Raw genomic sequence first — 19839 nt, 5'->3', positions numbered from 1 at the left:
TTCACTCTAATCGTCTAATCCAAGCCATCCCTCCCCAAAACTACAAAACAAATCTGGTTCTATTTGAGGATATTTAACTACAGAATAAGTGGTTATTGCCCTATCCCCAGTGTAGAAAATAAACTGCTAAATCAAACTATACTGACTTTATCCTTCTTTTGTCCTAAAAGGAAACAAGTACTATGAATGCCCTAACCATCCCAACCTGCCTTCCCCAAACACATATCACCACTACCACCCTCACAAAACCACCACGCAATTAGATCTAGACTCTAAATATAGAATATTTACAATTCTCTGATTCCCTTGCAATTTCACATAAACTGACTTCTACTAAAGTCATGCAGATAGAGAATATGATTATTTAACACACAATAATCACAAATAACACCCACACAAAGAACACAGATATTCAGTGAACATCTACTATACGCCATGTACTATGCTAGTCTTTATACATACAGCTGAGATAAGTATTACTTTATTTTACAGGAAAACTAACTAATGTTCTCTAAGACCAAGTAACCTACCCAAGTTTTACACCCTAAACTTCCAGCATTCACCAAGCACTTTCCTATAGGACTATGGTATAAAAATTGATTGATCAGAACATTTAGAGGATATTAGGCCCTAGGGGGCTTCCCTGGTGGCTCAGACGGCAAAGAATCCTCCTGCAGTGTGGGAGACCTGGGTTTGGTCCCTGTGTTGAAAAAATTTCCTGGAGGAGAGCATGGCAACCCACTCCAGTATTCTTGCCTGAAGAATCCCAATAGACAGAGGAGCCTGGCGGGCTGCCGTCCATGGGGTTGCAAAGAGTCAGACATGACTGGGGGACTAGGCACAGAACACACAAGGCACTAGTGAAGGGATGAGGGAAAGGATACACCACTAGAATGGATTCTACTTTCTAGCATTGAACAACACATGCTTATATTTATATTAAATGTAAATTAGGAAATGCTCATTTGTTTTAAAATGTTTGTATATAAGTGCTTTTTAAATGAAAGTTACCCTAATTCATTAAAACATACAACTCAATTTCTTTTTAGAAAACATTCACATTCAACTTTGCCACAATACATTTAGGTTGATGCAAATTTCTCCTGTACTGAGCTATGTGCTTCATCCTTCTTAGCATCTCTCTTAGAAGTTCAGTCTTCTTTTTTAACAAGGAAAAAACAGTATCTTGCTTAAAAAAAAAAAAAAAAAAAAAACTATGGCTTGTCTATGAACCCATGAAAACTGAACAGATTTTAAAATATGAACCAGGAAGACTACTTCAACTGGAAAGAAATCCTAAAACTGTAAAAGTAAGCCACTTTCCTAGAGAGTTGACTTAATAACCAAATCCTTAAATCACATTTTACTACAGTTTAACAGATCATTTTTCATAATCGACAGATATGTTTTATGTTTATGACATAAACTACATAAGCAATTCAGAAAAAAAAATCACAATCTTGGTATAAATTTTTCATCTGAGAACATTATGTGTTCACTGAGCATAAAAATGGTTCTACAATACAGGAGTACACAGACTACCACACAATTTGTTTTTGTTTTTAAAAATTAAAAAAACTAACTTTATTTTATAACTTTTATAACTAAATACATAAATACACACAGAAATAAATGAGAGGTACATTTAGTAAACCAGTGCACTAGAAGACAAAGAAAGCAATTAGTAGGGAGAGTTTAATGAACACAGCTTTAAAGCCCTTCTGGAAATTACAGGCTTGATAAAAGCCTACCAGTTGCTGAAACAGGTGCTACTGCCAATCAACTGCATTTGCTGAAGCTGAAGCATAAAGACATTAATTAATCTCTATACTGAAACCAATGGCTGCCTGCCATTTTGATTACCATTTTTTAAAAAAGGGAAAAAGATACAGTCCTTATATGGCCAAATACGACTCTAGGTAAACTATAATTCTAGGTAAGCGCTATATCTACTTACTTAGTTATATTATTTTCTGGTGGTCTTTATTCTAAACCCAAAACTTCAGTAGGTTGGAGTCATGGGTCTTACAGTCTTTCCACCTGTTATTTTTGAGTTATTTCTAGTACCACAAAGAATATGAAAGTATTTGTGAGATACTTGGAGAGAGTCCTTCTTTGTTGTTGTTCATTTTGAACCTTTCTATCAAGAGATACATGACTCATGAAGGCATTCTTTAGATCAAATCTGCCTTTTCATTAGAACTTACCCACACTCCCCTATCCCAGCTCTCAAAACACACACCCACACCACATACCATATACCACACGCACATGCACACACCATACACTGCACACACGCACACACACACACCATACACTGCACACACGCACACACACCCCTAAATATTTTGTCCTACCACCATCATATCCTACCTACCTTTATCATGTGAACTCTGTTCAGAGCACTGCTCAGAAGTGAACAAAGATAACAATACTTAATGCTTCCAAGTCTGGGCAATTTTTACAAAACTGATTCTGAAGTTCTTTTAAAATATGCTGGGATAAGATGCCAAAGAAACTGTTTTACATCCATTTGAAAACACGTAAATATAAAGTGAAAAATATATGTAGGGGTTATTTTTATGATTTTCCATCCTTCCAATGTTTCAAGTTAACATTGATCCTTGAATCTTAAGTAACACTATCTGTTTTACATGTTTTAAAGTTGCTTTCATTCAACTGTACATGCCTGTGACCTCCACAATGACCTCTACAAAAGCAGTTGTGCACTTTCCTGTGGTGCAAATCCTCACAGACAAGTTGAACCTGTTCTTTTTGGCGCTGAGCCCTTTCGCTGAACACACAGCTGAGATTTATTATAAAAGGGGAACTAAGGGGCATTATTGCACAACATTTATCCTTCACATACAGCCAAGTATAATCTTTTACAACCTTTGAGAGCTCTTAAATAAACAGATCTTCTCTTAATTGCATAAAGAGTTTCTTATTTGTCACCAATCATATGGCATATGGAGATTCATTTTACATTAGGAAAAAGCTAGCACAAAAAACATACATTCTAAAAAGTTGTTAGTCTCTTAGTATTTATTCAAAAATAATAATACTCTGAACACTCAGACCTAAGGATACTTTGAATACTCAAACCTTGCTGTTTTTAGCAAGTTCAACACAGGTAATGAACACCTGTCTTCAAGGAGCTAAACTTTAATAGGTTTAAGAAATCTTTCAATAAAATCTATAGATTTTTAAGAAATCTTTCTATGGGTCTTTTGAAAATATTTCAGAGAAAACATTAACCTTTACTTTTATACTGTTCTGTGTTTTCTTTTTAATTTCAAAGTTCAATTTTAATTAGCTTTCCCATAGCATTTTAAAAACAGTTACCATTTCTAAAGAATGTTGAACTGAGCTCTGATACACATAACTGCTACCAGGCAGATCTCACTTCAACAGCAGATCTGACACTATGGGGGAAGAGAAATTTCATGAATTCTAAGAGTATCTCCTATAACAGAAATTACCACACCATTTACATTAATTCTTCAGGATTTGCTAATTGATTCATCATCAAGACTTGCCTGTGGAAAACAAAGAAACTACTATAACCTCAAGTATTCTATCCTGAAAGTCAGGTTCAAACTAGCTTATCAGCTAACTGCTCAACAAAAAGGAACTAAAATATGTTGATTCAGGTGAATATTTCCTTGCTCTAAGTCCTTCTGATCTTTTTCATTACTATTAAGTGTACAAACAATCGGAGAAATGTCTATAGACTTATGGGAGGGGGGCAGGGTGCATTGTTTAATGGACACAGGACTTCAGTTTTACAAGATGAAAAAAATTACAGAGACTAATAGTAGTGGTGGTTGCACAACAACTGATGAATGTATTTACTACTACTCAACTGTATACTTAAAAATGGTGACGATGGTAAATTATATGTATTTTACCAGAATAAATTCAGTTTAATTTAAAAGATAAAATTATAATTTTTTACAGGTTGATTAATGAACTGATTTTTAATGGGGAAAAAAATCTAATGTTATATTTTTAGGAATCAGGGGTTCATAGTGAGCAAAACAGACATATTCACAGATGATACCAAATATATTCTGTAAAGACAAAATAAGTAAAGAGTTAAATAAGAAATTTCTTTCAGTAAAATTAAACATTTTAAGCAACATATTTATATTGCTCCAGACCTAAGAAAAGATGTTTTAAACAATCTGTCTCTCTGACACTGTCTCCTTCTGTCTAGAGAATACAAGTAGATTTTCATGAGTTTGGATATTTTTAAACTTCGTCACTAAAACAGAAAAAAAATTTGTATGTAAATATGTAGTCTTTCAGAAAAAACTTATATTAAATTTTAATTGTTTTTGCTAGCATTACATCTTTAAATAGATATAATTAGTATGCTAGAACATCACTAACCAGTTTCATTCATAATGTTTATACTACTTGAGGAAACATAAAAATTGACGACAATAACTATAAAACATGAAACAAATACATAAAAAATGTCTCAAGACTTGATCTTACACAATGTTCTAACACTATGTCAACACTGGTGGTATTTTTTAAATACCTAAGCCTTCTAATTCATTTTGAAATGCATGTGCTTTAAGATTTTAAAATATCCAAAACCACTCTTGATGAAGTCATAACTATAATTAAAAATAACATCCAAAGAACCCATAGTTGTAATGTTAAGCAGGTTAACCCAGGTTAACCTCCAAATAACTTAAAGCAGCTGTAAGAACAATTCCAGCCTCCATTTATTTTGGTTCTTCACACCACAACAGCTTTCTCATCTCTCTCTCTTCTTTTTAGGCAAGAATGCAAACAAATATACTATCTGCCTATAACTCTTTACTCTTTTAAACTCCTCATACTATGTGTCCTCATCGAATAATGCAATGTTTAAAATACAGGCTTTGGAGTCCGAAAAATCAAATCCCAGTTCTACCATAAGTATCGTTCTTTAAACACACCTCATTTTTACCTGTAAAATTATTTTCATGACTCAAATAAAATATATGTAAAGGACAGAGCATAGTCTAGTATGTACAAAATGCTACTCTATTATCACCTTCATCAGGAAGAGAAAGAAGAGGAATATTTTGCACCATTGCCATAGACCATCTATTAGTCAACTACCAGCAGATAAAATCACCACAGGCAAGTATTAACATGAATGTAACCTTTCAAAAGCCTGTCTGTAAGAGCTCAAGACGTTTACCTACAGAAACAAAAGTTTTGAATGAGGGTACAATCCTGAAAGTAGGCTAACAATATATAAAACATTAATTATCTTAAATTTAGTAGAGCCCTGGAAGCAATACATGAGAGAAAACAAAGAAAAGTTTGCTTTCTCTTTCCTGGGTGCAACCCTGGCCTTAGGCAAAACTTCAAATTTTTGAAATTTTAGCTTCCTTGATTTTGCCTTTTGTATTCCTATCCAGATCTACTATCTTTCTCAGGCGTTTTATGTCACCACAACACTATAATACTTAGTTCCTAATTAGAAACATTCCACTCAAACCGACTGATTCTCAATGTGCTCCATGATCTTAAGTCACCAACCTACATCTCACCACAAAACTTCCTGATATCACTAAGGTGTTAGAAGTAAAGAAATTGCATTGCATGATTTTACATAGTGGACATCTGGTTTTTATTACATTATTATTGCTTTTAAAAAGAACATTTGTAAAACATTTTTTCTGGAACAAAATACAAAGCAGTAGTTACCTTTTAAATATATGGGCTAAGAAATATTCATTGATCATTTTATACCTTCCATAATGTTTCTGTGTTTTTAGCAAGTGTCCACAAATTATCTGGGCCAAATTTTTCATCTTCATGTTTTCCTATATAAAAATCAGATTCTCAAAATGCATTAACATTTTTCACAATGAATCAACTATGGTAACATCAGGAATTCCACAATGAAAACTTAGAAGAGTACAGAAGCCCTGGTTAAAATCTGAGTGTCCATAAATAATGAAACTCATAGAATCCTATAAGTATACAAAATATTAAACATCATCTCCAGTCTTACTGGCCACTTGATTTTGAATCTCTTCTTCAATATCCCTATGTATGACTAAACACCCTACAACTTATCAACCCAAGTACCAGAATAGTTTATAGAGATATGCCTCAGTACCTAAATAAATGCATAAAAGTATACACTTAACTGAATGAAGAGAGATGAAACCTATATGACACAACAAAATGTATCTCTATGTGCACAAATCACAATATTTGTCTTATAAAGTTTAACTACAACTTTTTTTGTCTTCATTTTCTTTATCTCATAAGACTTTCTAGGAAATAGGATTTTTTTTCTTTTTTGGCCACACCATGTGGCATCTTAGTTCCCCAACCAGGGATGGAACCCATGCCCCTCGCAGTGGAAGCACTGAGTCTTAAGCACTGGACTGCCAGGGAAGTCCTGGAAGCATGACTCTTATTGAAGAGAGATATGCTCTTGCTAAGAACAATGCACTGACATCAATTGCCATGGTAACACAAATACAAATTCATAATTACCTAGGATGCATCTTTAACTAAAGTATTTTAGTCAATAAAGCACTAGATCATTTCTTAACTATGAGTTCACCTAAGGCTTTAACCTAGTCTGCATTCTTGGTTTCTGTTTTCAATAAACCCAGGTGATGGCCAGACTAATGTTTGTTTTTCTATTCATCTACCACACAGTATCTGCTCAATAGAAATTCCCATAAAATGTGAACCCAATAAAGAATGGAGTTACTTTTAGAACTTTTACTATCTTCAAAATTAAGTTATGCTTTAAATCATTCTTTAATGACTTAAAAACTCTTTAATACTTTTTAATGGACTGTATCATTATTTCCTATTAACCTATTTATAACTTAGAACAAATTCTTCTTCCTTTGTGTTTAGACTGCTTAAAATTTTTGGAAAGTCTACATCCAGTTCTAAGACTTACGTTTAGAGTTAGTCACTTAACTCTCTTTCTTTTACTCATTTTCAGCTTCTTTAGTTTTTAAAAACATTATCTACTATCTTACCTAGGAAGGAACTAATAAGTTAAATCTGGAAAATAGTCTGTAATCTACAGTATCTAAGAAAATCATTTGAAGAATCTGTTCTGAGCTTACTTTCACTTAATTTCATTTTATTCTCACAAATACCATATTACAAAATATAGTCCAGTCAATAAGGTGTAAATTATTCCAAATGAAGGTTATTTATCCATGTCCCACAAGCATTAACTCATAGAGCCAGAATTTGAACCTCCTCAGTCTCATACTAAAGCCTTTATCTATCCCTAATGACACTGCTATCCTGCCCATCTTCTGTAAAAAGGCAAATAAAAGTCTCTTGGTTGTGCCATTAAATAGAATATCAGGAGGATACAATTACCTTCCATTACCTCTCATTCTCAACCCAAATGCCTCTATTGGAGAAGTACAAGTTGCTACTATATAGAACACAAGGAAAATAACTTGATAATCTTTGATAAAACACAGTGGGACTTTACTAGAACTAGTGACAGCTATAAAAAACTATGCAAAATTATTTACCATTTCAAGGATAAGAGGTCTTGCACCAGAAATAGGTAATTATATTTATGGATCTAATTTCTGAAACTAAATCATCACTATAGAAATAAAAAGACTATTTTACAGAGCCATGTCATGATACATAATCCTCTTAGTATACACAAAGGCAATGTAAGAGTTCCTACTCATGATCCTATGGGTTGGTTCAAGGTCTAACGATATTTCCTGTATCAAATACTTTTTCCTTCTTTCATTTCCATCTTTACCTGTCTCTCTCCTACTTCACATGTTTAACTCAAGAAACACTCTGGTATAATGTTAAGAATCTGAAGGCTTATATTCTGATTCTGACTTCCATTGTCCTCCTAGGCATAGAAGACATATTACTAAAAAAGGACAAAGAGGTAGGATCAATAATACTGACGCTGCTTATTTATATGTAAGTACATTCAATGGCATAAAATACTCTCCAATTAAAAGATCTCATTAAGATGACTACAGACATAGAAATTTAGTACCACAGGCATTTCAAACAACTCAATATACTAATTTTAGATGTATTCTAAAAAATTCATATACATTAAATAACATTCATTTTTACAGCAGAATATAATCAATAAAACTATTACTACTCAGGAAGTTTTGAATAAATGTTTGTCACTTATTTGAATTAGCACTGTTCAATTTAAACGTATGATCCCTCAAATGTAATGTCAAAATATGATCTGAAAGAAGGAAGGCACTGTTATTTATCTTATGAAAAAGTAAGCCCTAAATAAAATTCCAGCAAAATTATCTATAATTGTGTTTATATTATATGAATGATTTGCTGTTTCTCAAAAACAGCATGTGGAAACTCAGTAATTCTCAAACTTGCAAAGTATTTCCATGTGCTTAACAAAAAAACTATCCAAAGCAAACAATGCCTAAGAAATATTTTATTACCCTACCATCTGTTTTAGTCCTTTTTTCCCCTTTGGTCTCACTCACCTTCTTTCTTTCTGTTGCCTGCCTATTGCTCATAGTAGCACTTCTAAAGAATAAGGCAGCAAAATTAGATAGCATGCTGCGGATTTAGTCCCAGATATTACTTGACAATGACATAGTCTAGAGTTAAATATCTATGGACATAAACTCCTAAATAAGTTAATATACACCTCAATGAAAATACTAAATATACTATGGTATCTTTCACCTAGTCTTCAAGATTATCATTCGATATTCACCAAAGGGAAAATATATTAAGATCATGTGTTTCTTAAAAAAAATTAATACCTTTTATTACTATAAGCTTTAATTTTACATGTGTTTTTATCTAACAAATATGTAGAAAACAGATATATATGGGTATATGTACATAAAATCTGATGAGGCAGCAGAAAAATTTAAAAGCACAACATGAACTAAAACAAAAAACTGAAACACCATATTACCATTTCTCACTAGCAAAGATGCTTAAGTAGCCCCTCTTCACACAGGTATTGTTGAATTCTATGGCTATGAAAATGTGAGGAAAAAGGCAAATATATAAAGAAATAAGCTATGATTATAAATATTTTTAAAACAGTAAAAACATATATAATCTCCCTTTAAAACTTACCTCTTTATACTAAAGTCCTAAAGAGCTGACAAAATCCGGGAAATTGAAGCCCTATTAGGCTCTAAAAGTGCAGAAAGACAAAGAGAACATCTTGAAAGCAGTAAATGAAAAAATGACTATTGACATATAAGGGGACCTCAATAAGATCAACAACTGACTTCTAAAAAGAAACCACAGAAGTCTGAATGTGGTAGGATGATATTATTAAAAATCCTGAAAGAAAAATACTATCAACCAAGAATTCTTTGTCCAACAAAACAGAGGCAAAATAAAGACATTTCAAGATAAACAAAGACTGAGTAATTTGTTGTGAGCACACATGCACCACACACAAAAAATAACAGTACCAAAGTCTTTCAGGCTAAAATGAAATAAAAGCAGGTAGTAACTAAACTGTCACAAAGAAATACAGAACATTAAAGGGGTAATTATATGGGTAAGCATAAAAGACATGAAAAAAAAAAGCTTTCTCCCCTTTTTCTTCTCTTGTTTTTAAAATAACTGAAAAAATGGTAAAACTGTGTAATTTGGCTTTTCACATATAAAAGATATATGACAATAATAGCACACAAGAGTAAAAATAAATGGAGTTAATCTGGATCAAAGATTCTATATTACTGGTATTGAATTAGCATTAACAGGAAGTAGTATGCAATAAGTTAAGATGCATACTGTAACCTTAAAAAGTAACTCAACAAAATACAGCAAAAAAAATTTTAATGTTGAAACACAAAATAAAGTAATAAATAAAGGAACAAAATGGACATGTGACATATAGAAAACAAATATCAAAATGGCTAATGTAAACTAAATCATATCTATAATTACATTAACTCTAAGTGGGTAAATATACCAATCAAAGACCAAAGACTGTCAGATTGGAAAAACAAAATCCAACTATACAATGTCTATAAAAGACACATCAGGATCAAATAAACAGAACAGACTGAAAACAAAAATGTGGAACAAGATAAACTGTATAAATAAAAACCATCAGAGAGCCACAAAATAGTCTTAAAGAAAAAAACTGTTACATAACTGAAGACAAAACTAGACAATTCAACAATAAAAATTGCACTATTCCGATCTCAATAACTGACAATCTTGACAGAAAACCAGTGAGGATACAGAGTATTTAAACAATACCATTAATCAATCAACATGATGCAACATCCAGCACTCCACCCAAACAACAGTAAAATACATATTAGTTTGAAGTGCACATAAAAAATTTTTCACAATAGAAAATATATTGGGCCATAAAATAAGTATCAATAAGTTTAACAGGATTAGACTCATACAACATAGTTCTCTGACCACAAAAGACTTAAACTAGAAATCAACAAGTAAAAAGAACTTAGGAAATTTACAAATATTTGGAAATTAAAGAACACACTGTTAAATAACTGATGGTCAAAGAGGAAATAACAAGAAAAATAAGAAAATATTTTCAACTACATAAAAATTAAAACACAAATTATTAGGGCAGCTAAAGCAGTGCAGACAGGGATTTATAGCCTTAAATTCCATTCTATGAAAGAAGAAAGATCTCAAAGCAATAACTTAAGTTTCTCTCTTAAGAAATGGGGAAAAGAACAGCAAAGTAAGGAAAAAGGATATAATAAATAGACTAAAAATCAATAAAACAGAAATCAGAAACAACAGGGAAAAAAATCAATAAAGCCAAGGATGATTCTTAGAAAAGATCAACAAAACTGCCACAGTGATAGCTTGACTGACCAAGAGTAAAAAAGAGAAGACACAAACTATTCAAGTAGGAAATGAAATAAGTGACATCCCACCTGACCCTACAGAATTTCAACTTAGATGAAGTCAATCAATTCCAAGGAAGACTCAAATTACTAACAGGGAGAGAGTGACAGAAGAAATGAGAGAGAAAGAGGAGAGAGAGGGGAAGGAAAAACAAAAGAAAATGAAAAGGTCTAAACAGACCATACAAAGTAAGGAAATTTAAAAGTACTTGGAAACCTTCCCATTTAAGAAAAGCCAAAGCCAGATAGTCTCACTGGTGAAATCTATCAAATTTTAAAGAAGGAATACTACCAATTCATTACAAATTCTTCAAGAAAACAAAAAAGTAGGAAATATTTTCCAACTCGTTCTATGAAGTCAATATTCCCTGACACCAAAACCAGACAGTCATGCTGTAACATGAATGCAGCATTAAAAGTATTGTTAAGGATGCTAGATTAAAAGACTACATATTGTACAATTCCATGTACAGAAAAATGTGCCAAAAAATCAAAGGCAACTCTATAGAGACAGAAAGAAGAGAAATGGTCTTAGAGTGGGAAGAAGAACTAACTGCAAACTGTCACAGGAATATTTCTGGGGTGATGAAATACAGTAAAGTCCCCTATATGTGAATGAGTTCTATTTGGAGAACAAAGTCAGCCTAGGTACCCAAGTTACACAATCAGCCATTGATAAACCTGTAATGGGTTTATCATAATGTTCACACACATAATACATAAAAAACAAAAACAATAAAACATTTTTAATCTGATAACACACTACTTCAAAAAGTACACTAGTACAGTACAACAGCTGGCATACAAGGGCTAGCATCGAGTGAACAGGCAAGCAGAGTCACTGATTAGAGAGATGGGGGTTGAAGATGTGAGAGCTGTAGGATCATTAGCAACAGGAGACACAGGCCAAGCTGCAATCTCACTCTCACCTGACTCTAATGGAATGCATGTTCACAGTTGAAAGTTCTCAACTTGAAGGTTCCTATGTAGGGAATTAACTGTATTCTAAAACTGTATTACGGTTGTGTATCTCTAATATCACTGCTGCTGCTGCTGCTGCTAAGTCACTTCAGTCGTGTCCGACTCTGTGCGACACCAGAGACGGCAGCCCACCAGGCTCCGCCGTCCCTGGGATTCTCCAGGCAAGAACACTGCAGTGGGTTGCCATTTCCTTCTCCAATGCATGAAAGTGAAAAGTGAAAGTGAAGTCGCTCAGTCATGTCCGACTCTTCACAACCCCATGGACTGCAGCCTACCAGGCTCCTCCGTCCATGGGATTTTCCAGACAAGAGTATAGGAGTGGGTTGCCACTGCCTTCTCCATTTAATATCACTAAAAATCATTAAATTATAAACTTAATACAGGTGGATTTTATTGTATGAAATTATACTTCAATAATCCTGTTCCAGAAAAAACTGATTCATTGAATAAATCAACAATTTCTTGCTAGATCTAATAAAATACAGAATACTGGAAATTTTAAAGAAATATTACTCTAACACTTACATGCACTGAAAGAATTTTGAGGGAATATTACAAACATCTTTATGCCAACAAATATGATAACTTGGATGAAATGCTCAAATTTCTTGAAAATGACAACTTTAAAAAAAGAACATCTAATAGCATACATCTATTTATATAAATTTAGTTGACCAAAAACCTACATGCAAACAAAATTAGAGCACCAGATTGATTTTGATAGTGAACTCTATAAACATTTTTGGAAGAAACACCACCTTCTTAAAAACTCTTTCAAATATGGGGGAGGAGACCCCACTTTCAAATAAGACCAACTGAGCTGACAAAACTGATCCAAGCATTACTGGTAAAACTGTTACCAGTATTACCCTGATACCACAGAAAAAGACATCTAACAGCAAAGAAAACTGTGGACCAATACTCCCCATAAATGCAGACATAAAAAATTCTTAATAAAAGTATTAGCAAATTAAATATACATGTATCACAACTATGGAGAATGATGTAGAATATATCACAGTAACATAAAGCTAATTTAACATTTGAAAATTTAACAACATTAACAATATAATGTACTACAATGAAGAAAAATCATATTCAACATAGTGAAAAGCACCTGAAAAACTTCAATATCCCTTCATTAATTTTCTAAAATTACTGTACACAAAAAATAAGATGAACTTTCCTCACTCTTATTGAAGGCATCCATGAAAATTCTACAACGGATATGATATATAATGTTCAAAGACTAAATGATTTTCCCTTTCAGTAGAGAATAAGACATTGCAACATGGCAAGTCAAAGAAAAAAAAGGCAGAAAGGAAGAAGTAAAACTGTCTCCACATGTACATGGCATGAATATTCCCCCAAAAAACACTAAAAGCAACTACTAAAAATAATAAGTACAATGAGCCAGAGCACAAGACATAAAAAGTTCACACTTGGAGTAAGTACAAGAAAAATGAAATTTCAAGTAACTATTTCCTTGAAATATTTCAAGCCAAAGAAATAGAGGATAATTTATTTCAATGAAAAGAAATAAATTTATCTTATTTATCAGTTTATTTATTTATAAAATAATTATCAAATAAATTTATATCGATGCAAAGAAATAAATCTATTTATTTATAAAATTACCTATTTATCAAATAAATTTATTTATTTGTGAGTAAATTGGAATAAATTTATTTCAATTCAAAGAAATAGAGGAAAACAATACAATGGGAAATACTAGAGATCTCTTCAAGAAAATTAGAGATACCAAGGGAACATTTCATGAAAAGATGGGCACAATGAAGGACAGAAACGGTATGGACCTAACAGTAGCAGAAGATATTAAGAAGAGGTGGCAAGAATACACAGAAGAACTATACAAAAAAGATATTCATCACCCAGATAACCACAAAGGTGTGATCACTCACCTAGAGCCAGACATCCTGGAATGTGAAGTCGAGTGGGCGTTAGGAAGCATCACTATGAACAAAGCTAGTGGAGGTGGTGGAATTCCAGGTGAGCTATTTCAAATCCTAAAAGATGATGCTGTGAAAGTGTTCCATTCAATAAGCCAGCAAATTTGGAAAACTCAGCAGTGGCCACAGGACTGGAAAAGGTCAGTTTATATCCCAATCCCAAAGAAAGGCAATGCCAAAGAATGCTCAAACTACCATAAATGCACTCATCTCACAAGCTAGAAAGTAATGATCAAAATTCTCCAAGCCAGGGTTCAACATGAACCGTGAACTTCCAGATGTTCAAGCTGGTTTTAGAAAAGGCAGAGGAACCAGAGATCAAATTGTCAACATCTGTTGGATTACAGAAAAAGCAAGAGAGTTCCAGAAAAACATCTACTTCTGCTTTATTGACTATGCCAAAGCCTTTGACTGTGTGGACCACAACAAGCTGTGGAAAATTCTTCAAGAGATGGGAATACGAGACCATCTTACCTGCCTTCTGCGAAATCTGTATGCAGGTCAAGAACCAACAGCTAGAACTGGACATGAAACAATGGACTGGTTCCAAATTGGAAAAGGAGTACAAGGCTGTATATTGTCACCCTGCTTATTTAACTTCTATGCAGAGTACATCATGCAAAATGCTGGGCTGGATGAAGCTCAAGCTGGAATCAAGATTACTGGGGCAAATATCAATAACCTCAGATATGCAGATGACACCACCGTCATGACAGAAAGAGAAAAGGAACCAAAGAGCCTCTTGATGAAAGTGAAAGAGGAGAGTGAAAGAGCTGGCTTAAAATTCAACATTCAAAAAAAGAAGATCATGACATCTGATATCATCACTTCATGGCAAACAGATGGAGAAACAATGAAAACAGTGACAGACTTTATTTTCTTGGGCTCTAAACTCACTGCAGACAATGACTACAGCCATGAAATTAAAAGACACTTGCTCCTTGGAAGAAAAGCTATGACCAACTAGACAGTGTATTAGAAAACAGAGACATTACTTTGCCCACAAAGGTCCATCTAGTCAAAGCTATGGGTTTTCCAGTAATCATATACACACATGAGAGCTGGACCATAAAGAAGGCTGAGCACCAAAGAATTGGTGTTTTTGAACTGTGGTATTGGAGAAGACTCTTCAGAGTCCCCTGGACTGCAAGGAGACCAAACCAGTCAATTCTAATGGAAAGTCATCAGAAGGACTGAATAGTCATTGGAATATTCATTGGAAGGACTGACACTGAAGTTCCAATACTTTGACTGCCTGATGCGAAGAGTCAACTCACTGGAAAAGACCCTGTTGCTGGGAAAGACTGAAGGCAGGAGAAGAGGGGGATGACAGAGGACAAAATGGTTGGATGGCATCACTGACTCAATGGACATGAGTTTAAGCAAGTTCTGAGAGATGGTGAAGGACAGGGAAACCTGGCATGCTTCAGTCCACAGGGGTGCAAAAAGTCGGACACAACTGAGCGACTGAATAACAAATCAAGACTTTGATTTGTTACTGAGTTACTGGAACTGAACAGAGAGAACAGAAGTAACATACAATCAAGTAAGTTTAAATAAAGGCACCAAATGTACACAAGCAACCCAGTAGAGAAAAGAAAGTATTTTCAACAAATAGTACTGGAAAAACTGGATGGTCATATGCAAAAACTGGACCCCATATGTACTTTATATCATACATAAAAATTAATCCAAGATGGATCAAGAATCTACCTATAAAATAAAAAACCATAAAGCTTACAAATACAAGAATATTTTTTGACTTTAGGAAATTTAAAGGTTGATTACAACTTTCCTGGTAGCTCAGACGGTAAAGCATCTGCCTACAATGCCAGAGACCTGGCTTCAATCCCTGAGTCGGGAAGATCCCCTGGAGAAGCAAAGGGCTGCTGCTGCTGCTGCTGCTGCTAAGTCGCTTCAGCCGTGTCCGACTCTGTGCAACTCCATAGACTGCAGCCCACCAGGCCCCACCGTCCCTGGGATTAAGGGCAACCCACTCCAATACTCTTGCCTGGAAAATCCCATGGACCAAGGAGCCTGGTAGGCTACAGTCCGTGGGGTCAAAAAGAGTCACCATGACTGAGCAACTTGACTTCACTTCTATACTTACAGAAAATAGAATGGGAATAACCTTAAAAGAAAAAAAGCTGTAATCAAATACATGAGCCTTAATCAAAATCAAAACATTGGATCATCAAAACATACCATTAAGAAATTGAAAGTGTAGAGAATTCTCTGACAGTCCAGAGAATTTGGGCCTCGCCAATGGTTGGGCCTTGCCAATGGCCCAGGTTCAATTCCTGGTCAAGGAACTAAGATCCCACAAAACACATGGCCCAAAATAAAAAACTTTTTTTTAAAGAAAATGAAAAAGTAAGCTACAGACTGGGAGACATTATTTGTAAAACAGATTATCTGACAAAAGACGTGTATGCAACATTTTAATTCTCAAGGAAATACAAATTAAGATTAAGATCACAATGAAATATCATTAAACACCCACCAAAAGAGCTAAAATTCAAAATGTTGACAGCATTAAGTAATGACAAAAAGTGGAGTAATCAAAACTCTCACACTACTGGTGTGAGTATAAAGCTATGCAGCTGCCACAGAAAAAAATGATCGGTATTTTCTTCTAAAATTTAACTACATATACTATAAACAAAAAATTTCACTCATATTCTGAACTAAGACTTTAAAACATGTGTTTACACCATCAGCAGAAAAGATGGAAAGCCCAGATATAAACCCACACAACCTATGGTCAATTAATCTACAACAAAAGAAGCAAGAATATACAACGGAGAAAACAGTCTCTTCAGTAAGTGGTGCTGAGAAAATTGAACAACTACAAGTAAAAGAATGTAGACCATTCCCTAACACCACACACAAAAACAAACTCAAAATGGATTAAAGATCTAAATATAAGACCAGATACTATAAAACTTAGAGGAGAACATAGAACACTCTTTGACATAAATCGCAGCACCTACCTCCTAGAGTAACGAAAATAAAAACAAAAATCAACAAATGGGACCTAACTAAATTTAAAACTTTTGCACAGCAAGTGAAAGTCGCTCAGTTGTGTCCGACTTTTTGCAACCCCATGAGCTATACAGTCCATGGAATTCTCTGGGCCAGAATTCTCTAGGCCAGAATACTAGAGTGGGTAGCCTTTCCCTTCTCCAGGAGATCTTCCCAACCCAGGGATCGAACTCAGGTCTCCCACATTGCAGGTGGATTCTTTACCAGATAAGCCACAAAGGAAGTCCTTTGCACAGCAAATGAAACCATAAACAAAATGAAAAGACAATCCATAGAATGGGAGATAGTATTCGCTAATGAAGTGACCAAACAAGGAATTAAATCTCCAAAATAAACAAACGGCCCATGCAGCTCAATATCAATAAAACAACCCAATCAAAAAATAGGCATAAGATCTAAGTAGACATTTCTCCAAAGAAAACATACAGATGGCCAAGAGGCACATGAATGGCCAGAATGGCCATCATCAAAAAGTCTAAGAATAATAAATACTGGAGAGGGTGTGGAGAAAAGGTAACCCTGCCACAGTATTGGTTGAAAAGTGAACTGGTCAAAGCTATGGTTTTTCCAGTAGTCATGTACAGATGTGAGAGCTGGACTGTAAGAAGGCCGAACACTGAAGAATTAATGCTTTTAAATTGTGGTCCTGGAGAACATTCTTGAGAGTCCCTTGGACTGCAAGGAGGTGAAACCAGTCAATCCTAGAAAAAATCAACCCTGAATATTCATTGGAAGGACTGATGCTGAAGCTGAAACTCCAATACTTTGGCCACCTAATGCGAAGCACTGATGCTGGGAAAGATTGAAGGCAAAAGGAGAAGGGGGCGGCAGAAGTTGAGATGGTTAGGTAGCATCACCGACTCAATGGACATTAATTGAGCAAGCTGAACCTGGCGTGCTGCAATCCGTGGGGTCATAGAGTCAAACACGACTTAGTGACTGAAACAACAATAACAAATTGGTACAACCATTGTGGAGAATAATATGAAAGTTCCTTAAAAAACTAAAACTAGAACTACCAGAAGATCCAGCAATGCCATTTCTGGGTATATATCCAGAAAATACTATAATTTGAAGAGACACCTGCACCCCGTGTTCACTGTGGCACTATTTACAATAGCTACGTTATGGAAGCAACCTTAATGCCCATCAACAGAGGAATGGATAAAGAAGATGTGATATATTTACACAATGGAATATTAACCATACAAATGAGGGAAATAATGCCATTTGCAGCATGTGTGCGTGCATGCTCTCTCTGTCATTCAGTTGCGTTAGACTCTTTGTGACCCTATGGACTATAGCCACTAGGATTCTCCCATGGACAGAGTATATAGCCTCCCATGGAATACTGGGAGTGGGTTGCCACTTCCTACTTCAGGGGATCTTCCCAACTCAGGGATTGAACCCACATCTCCTGCACTGACAGGTAGATTCTTTACCACTAAGCCACCTTAGAAGCCAAAGTAAGCCAGACAGAGAAAGACAAATATCATGTGATGTCATTCATACATGGACTCTAAAAAAAAAAAAAAAAATGATACAAGCAAACATTTACAAAACAGAAAGAGATTCACAGACTTTGAAAACAAACTTATGGTTACCCAAGGGGAAGGGAGGGGGATAAATTAGGAGTTCGGGATTAACATATACACATTCAGTTCAGTTCAGTCACTCAGTCATGTCCGACTCTTTGCGACCCCATGAGTCACAGCTCGCCAGGCCTCCCTTGTCCATCACCAACTCCTGGAGTTCACTCAGACTCACGTCCATCGAGTCAGTGAAGCCATCCAGCCATCTCACCCTCTGTCGTCCCCTTCTCCTCCTGCCCCCAATCCCTCCCAGCATCAGAGTCTTTTCCAATGAGTCAACTCTTCGCATGAGGTGGCCAAAGTACTGGAGTTTCAGCTTTAGCATCATTCCTTCCAAAGAAATCCCAGGGCTGATCTCCTTCAGAATGGACTGGTTGGATCTCCTTGCAGTCCAAGGGACTCTCAAGAGTCTTCTCCAACACCACAGTTCAAAAGCATCAATTCTTCGGTGCTCAGGCTTCTTCACAGTCCAACTCTCACATCCATACATGACCACAGGAAAAACCATAGCCTTGACTAGACAGACCTTTGTTGGCAAAGTAATGTCTCTGCTTTTCAACATGCTATCTAGGTTGGTCATAACTTTTCTTCCAAGGAGTAAGCGTCTTTTAATTTCATGGCTGCAGTATACACATTACTATTTCATATATGGATATATATATATATATATATATATATATATATATATATATATATAATGGATAATCAACAAGGACCTACTATATAGCACAGGGAACTCCACTCAGTATTCTGTAATAACTTATATGGGATAAGAAACTGAGAAAGATATATGTATATCTTTGGATATATATATATACACACATATATATATATATATGGATATATGTATACATATACTTGAATAACTCACCCATATACCTGAAACTAACACAGCACTGTAAATGAATTATACTCTAAAATAGTCAAATTTTAAAAAGTAAAAAAATTACTAAAACATGTTTTTACAAAAATAGCGTATATAAGAAAGTTCATAGAAGCTTTAATAACAGTCAAAAACTGCAAAAAGCTCAGGTAGTTGTCAACAACAGAACCACAAAAATGGTATATTCAAATGAACAGAATACTATATAGCAATAAAAACTAATTCCTGATATACAAAATAACATGAATGAATCTCAAAATATTATGCTGCTACTTCAGCATATGACCATTTTACTATAAAAGGACTAGATAGACCATTCCCCACATTAATTAAGCAACTAAAAAACTAAAAAAATTATAAGAATCAATGGTTTTCAGAAATTAGAAATTGAGTATCAGTCAGTACAGGATTCTGATCCCCAAGGAAAAGGAAATGAAGAGATATCTGTATTTCTCTGGTGTACTACATAGAGGCAATTT

The 19839-nt window shown here is 34.6% G+C and overlaps 1 protein-coding gene across 4 annotated transcripts in view; it reads right to left on the bottom strand.

The window, feature by feature from the left end:
• MNAT1 (MNAT1 component of CDK activating kinase) overlaps positions 1 to 19839 on the bottom strand; it is a 211384-nt gene that overhangs the window by 92066 nt on the left and 99479 nt on the right. Inside the window, exon 8 of one of the 4 annotated variants that reach the window (XM_055538257.1) lies at positions 9120 to 9178. The exons of the other annotated variants lie outside the window; for them this stretch is intronic. Within the exon in view, the coding sequence (XP_055394232.1) occupies positions 9135 to 9178 (44 nt within the window). The 3' untranslated portion in view covers positions 9120 to 9134. Of the gene's footprint in view, positions 1 to 9119; positions 9179 to 19839 lie in introns of those variants that run through there. 4 annotated transcript variants of the gene reach the window in all.

Source organism: Bubalus kerabau, chromosome 10 (genome assembly GCF_029407905.1).
Source record: "Bubalus kerabau isolate K-KA32 ecotype Philippines breed swamp buffalo chromosome 10, PCC_UOA_SB_1v2, whole genome shotgun sequence".
Classification (NCBI taxonomy): Eukaryota; Metazoa; Chordata; class Mammalia; order Artiodactyla; family Bovidae; genus Bubalus; species Bubalus kerabau.
This window is presented reverse-complemented; position numbering and strand designations above follow the sequence as displayed.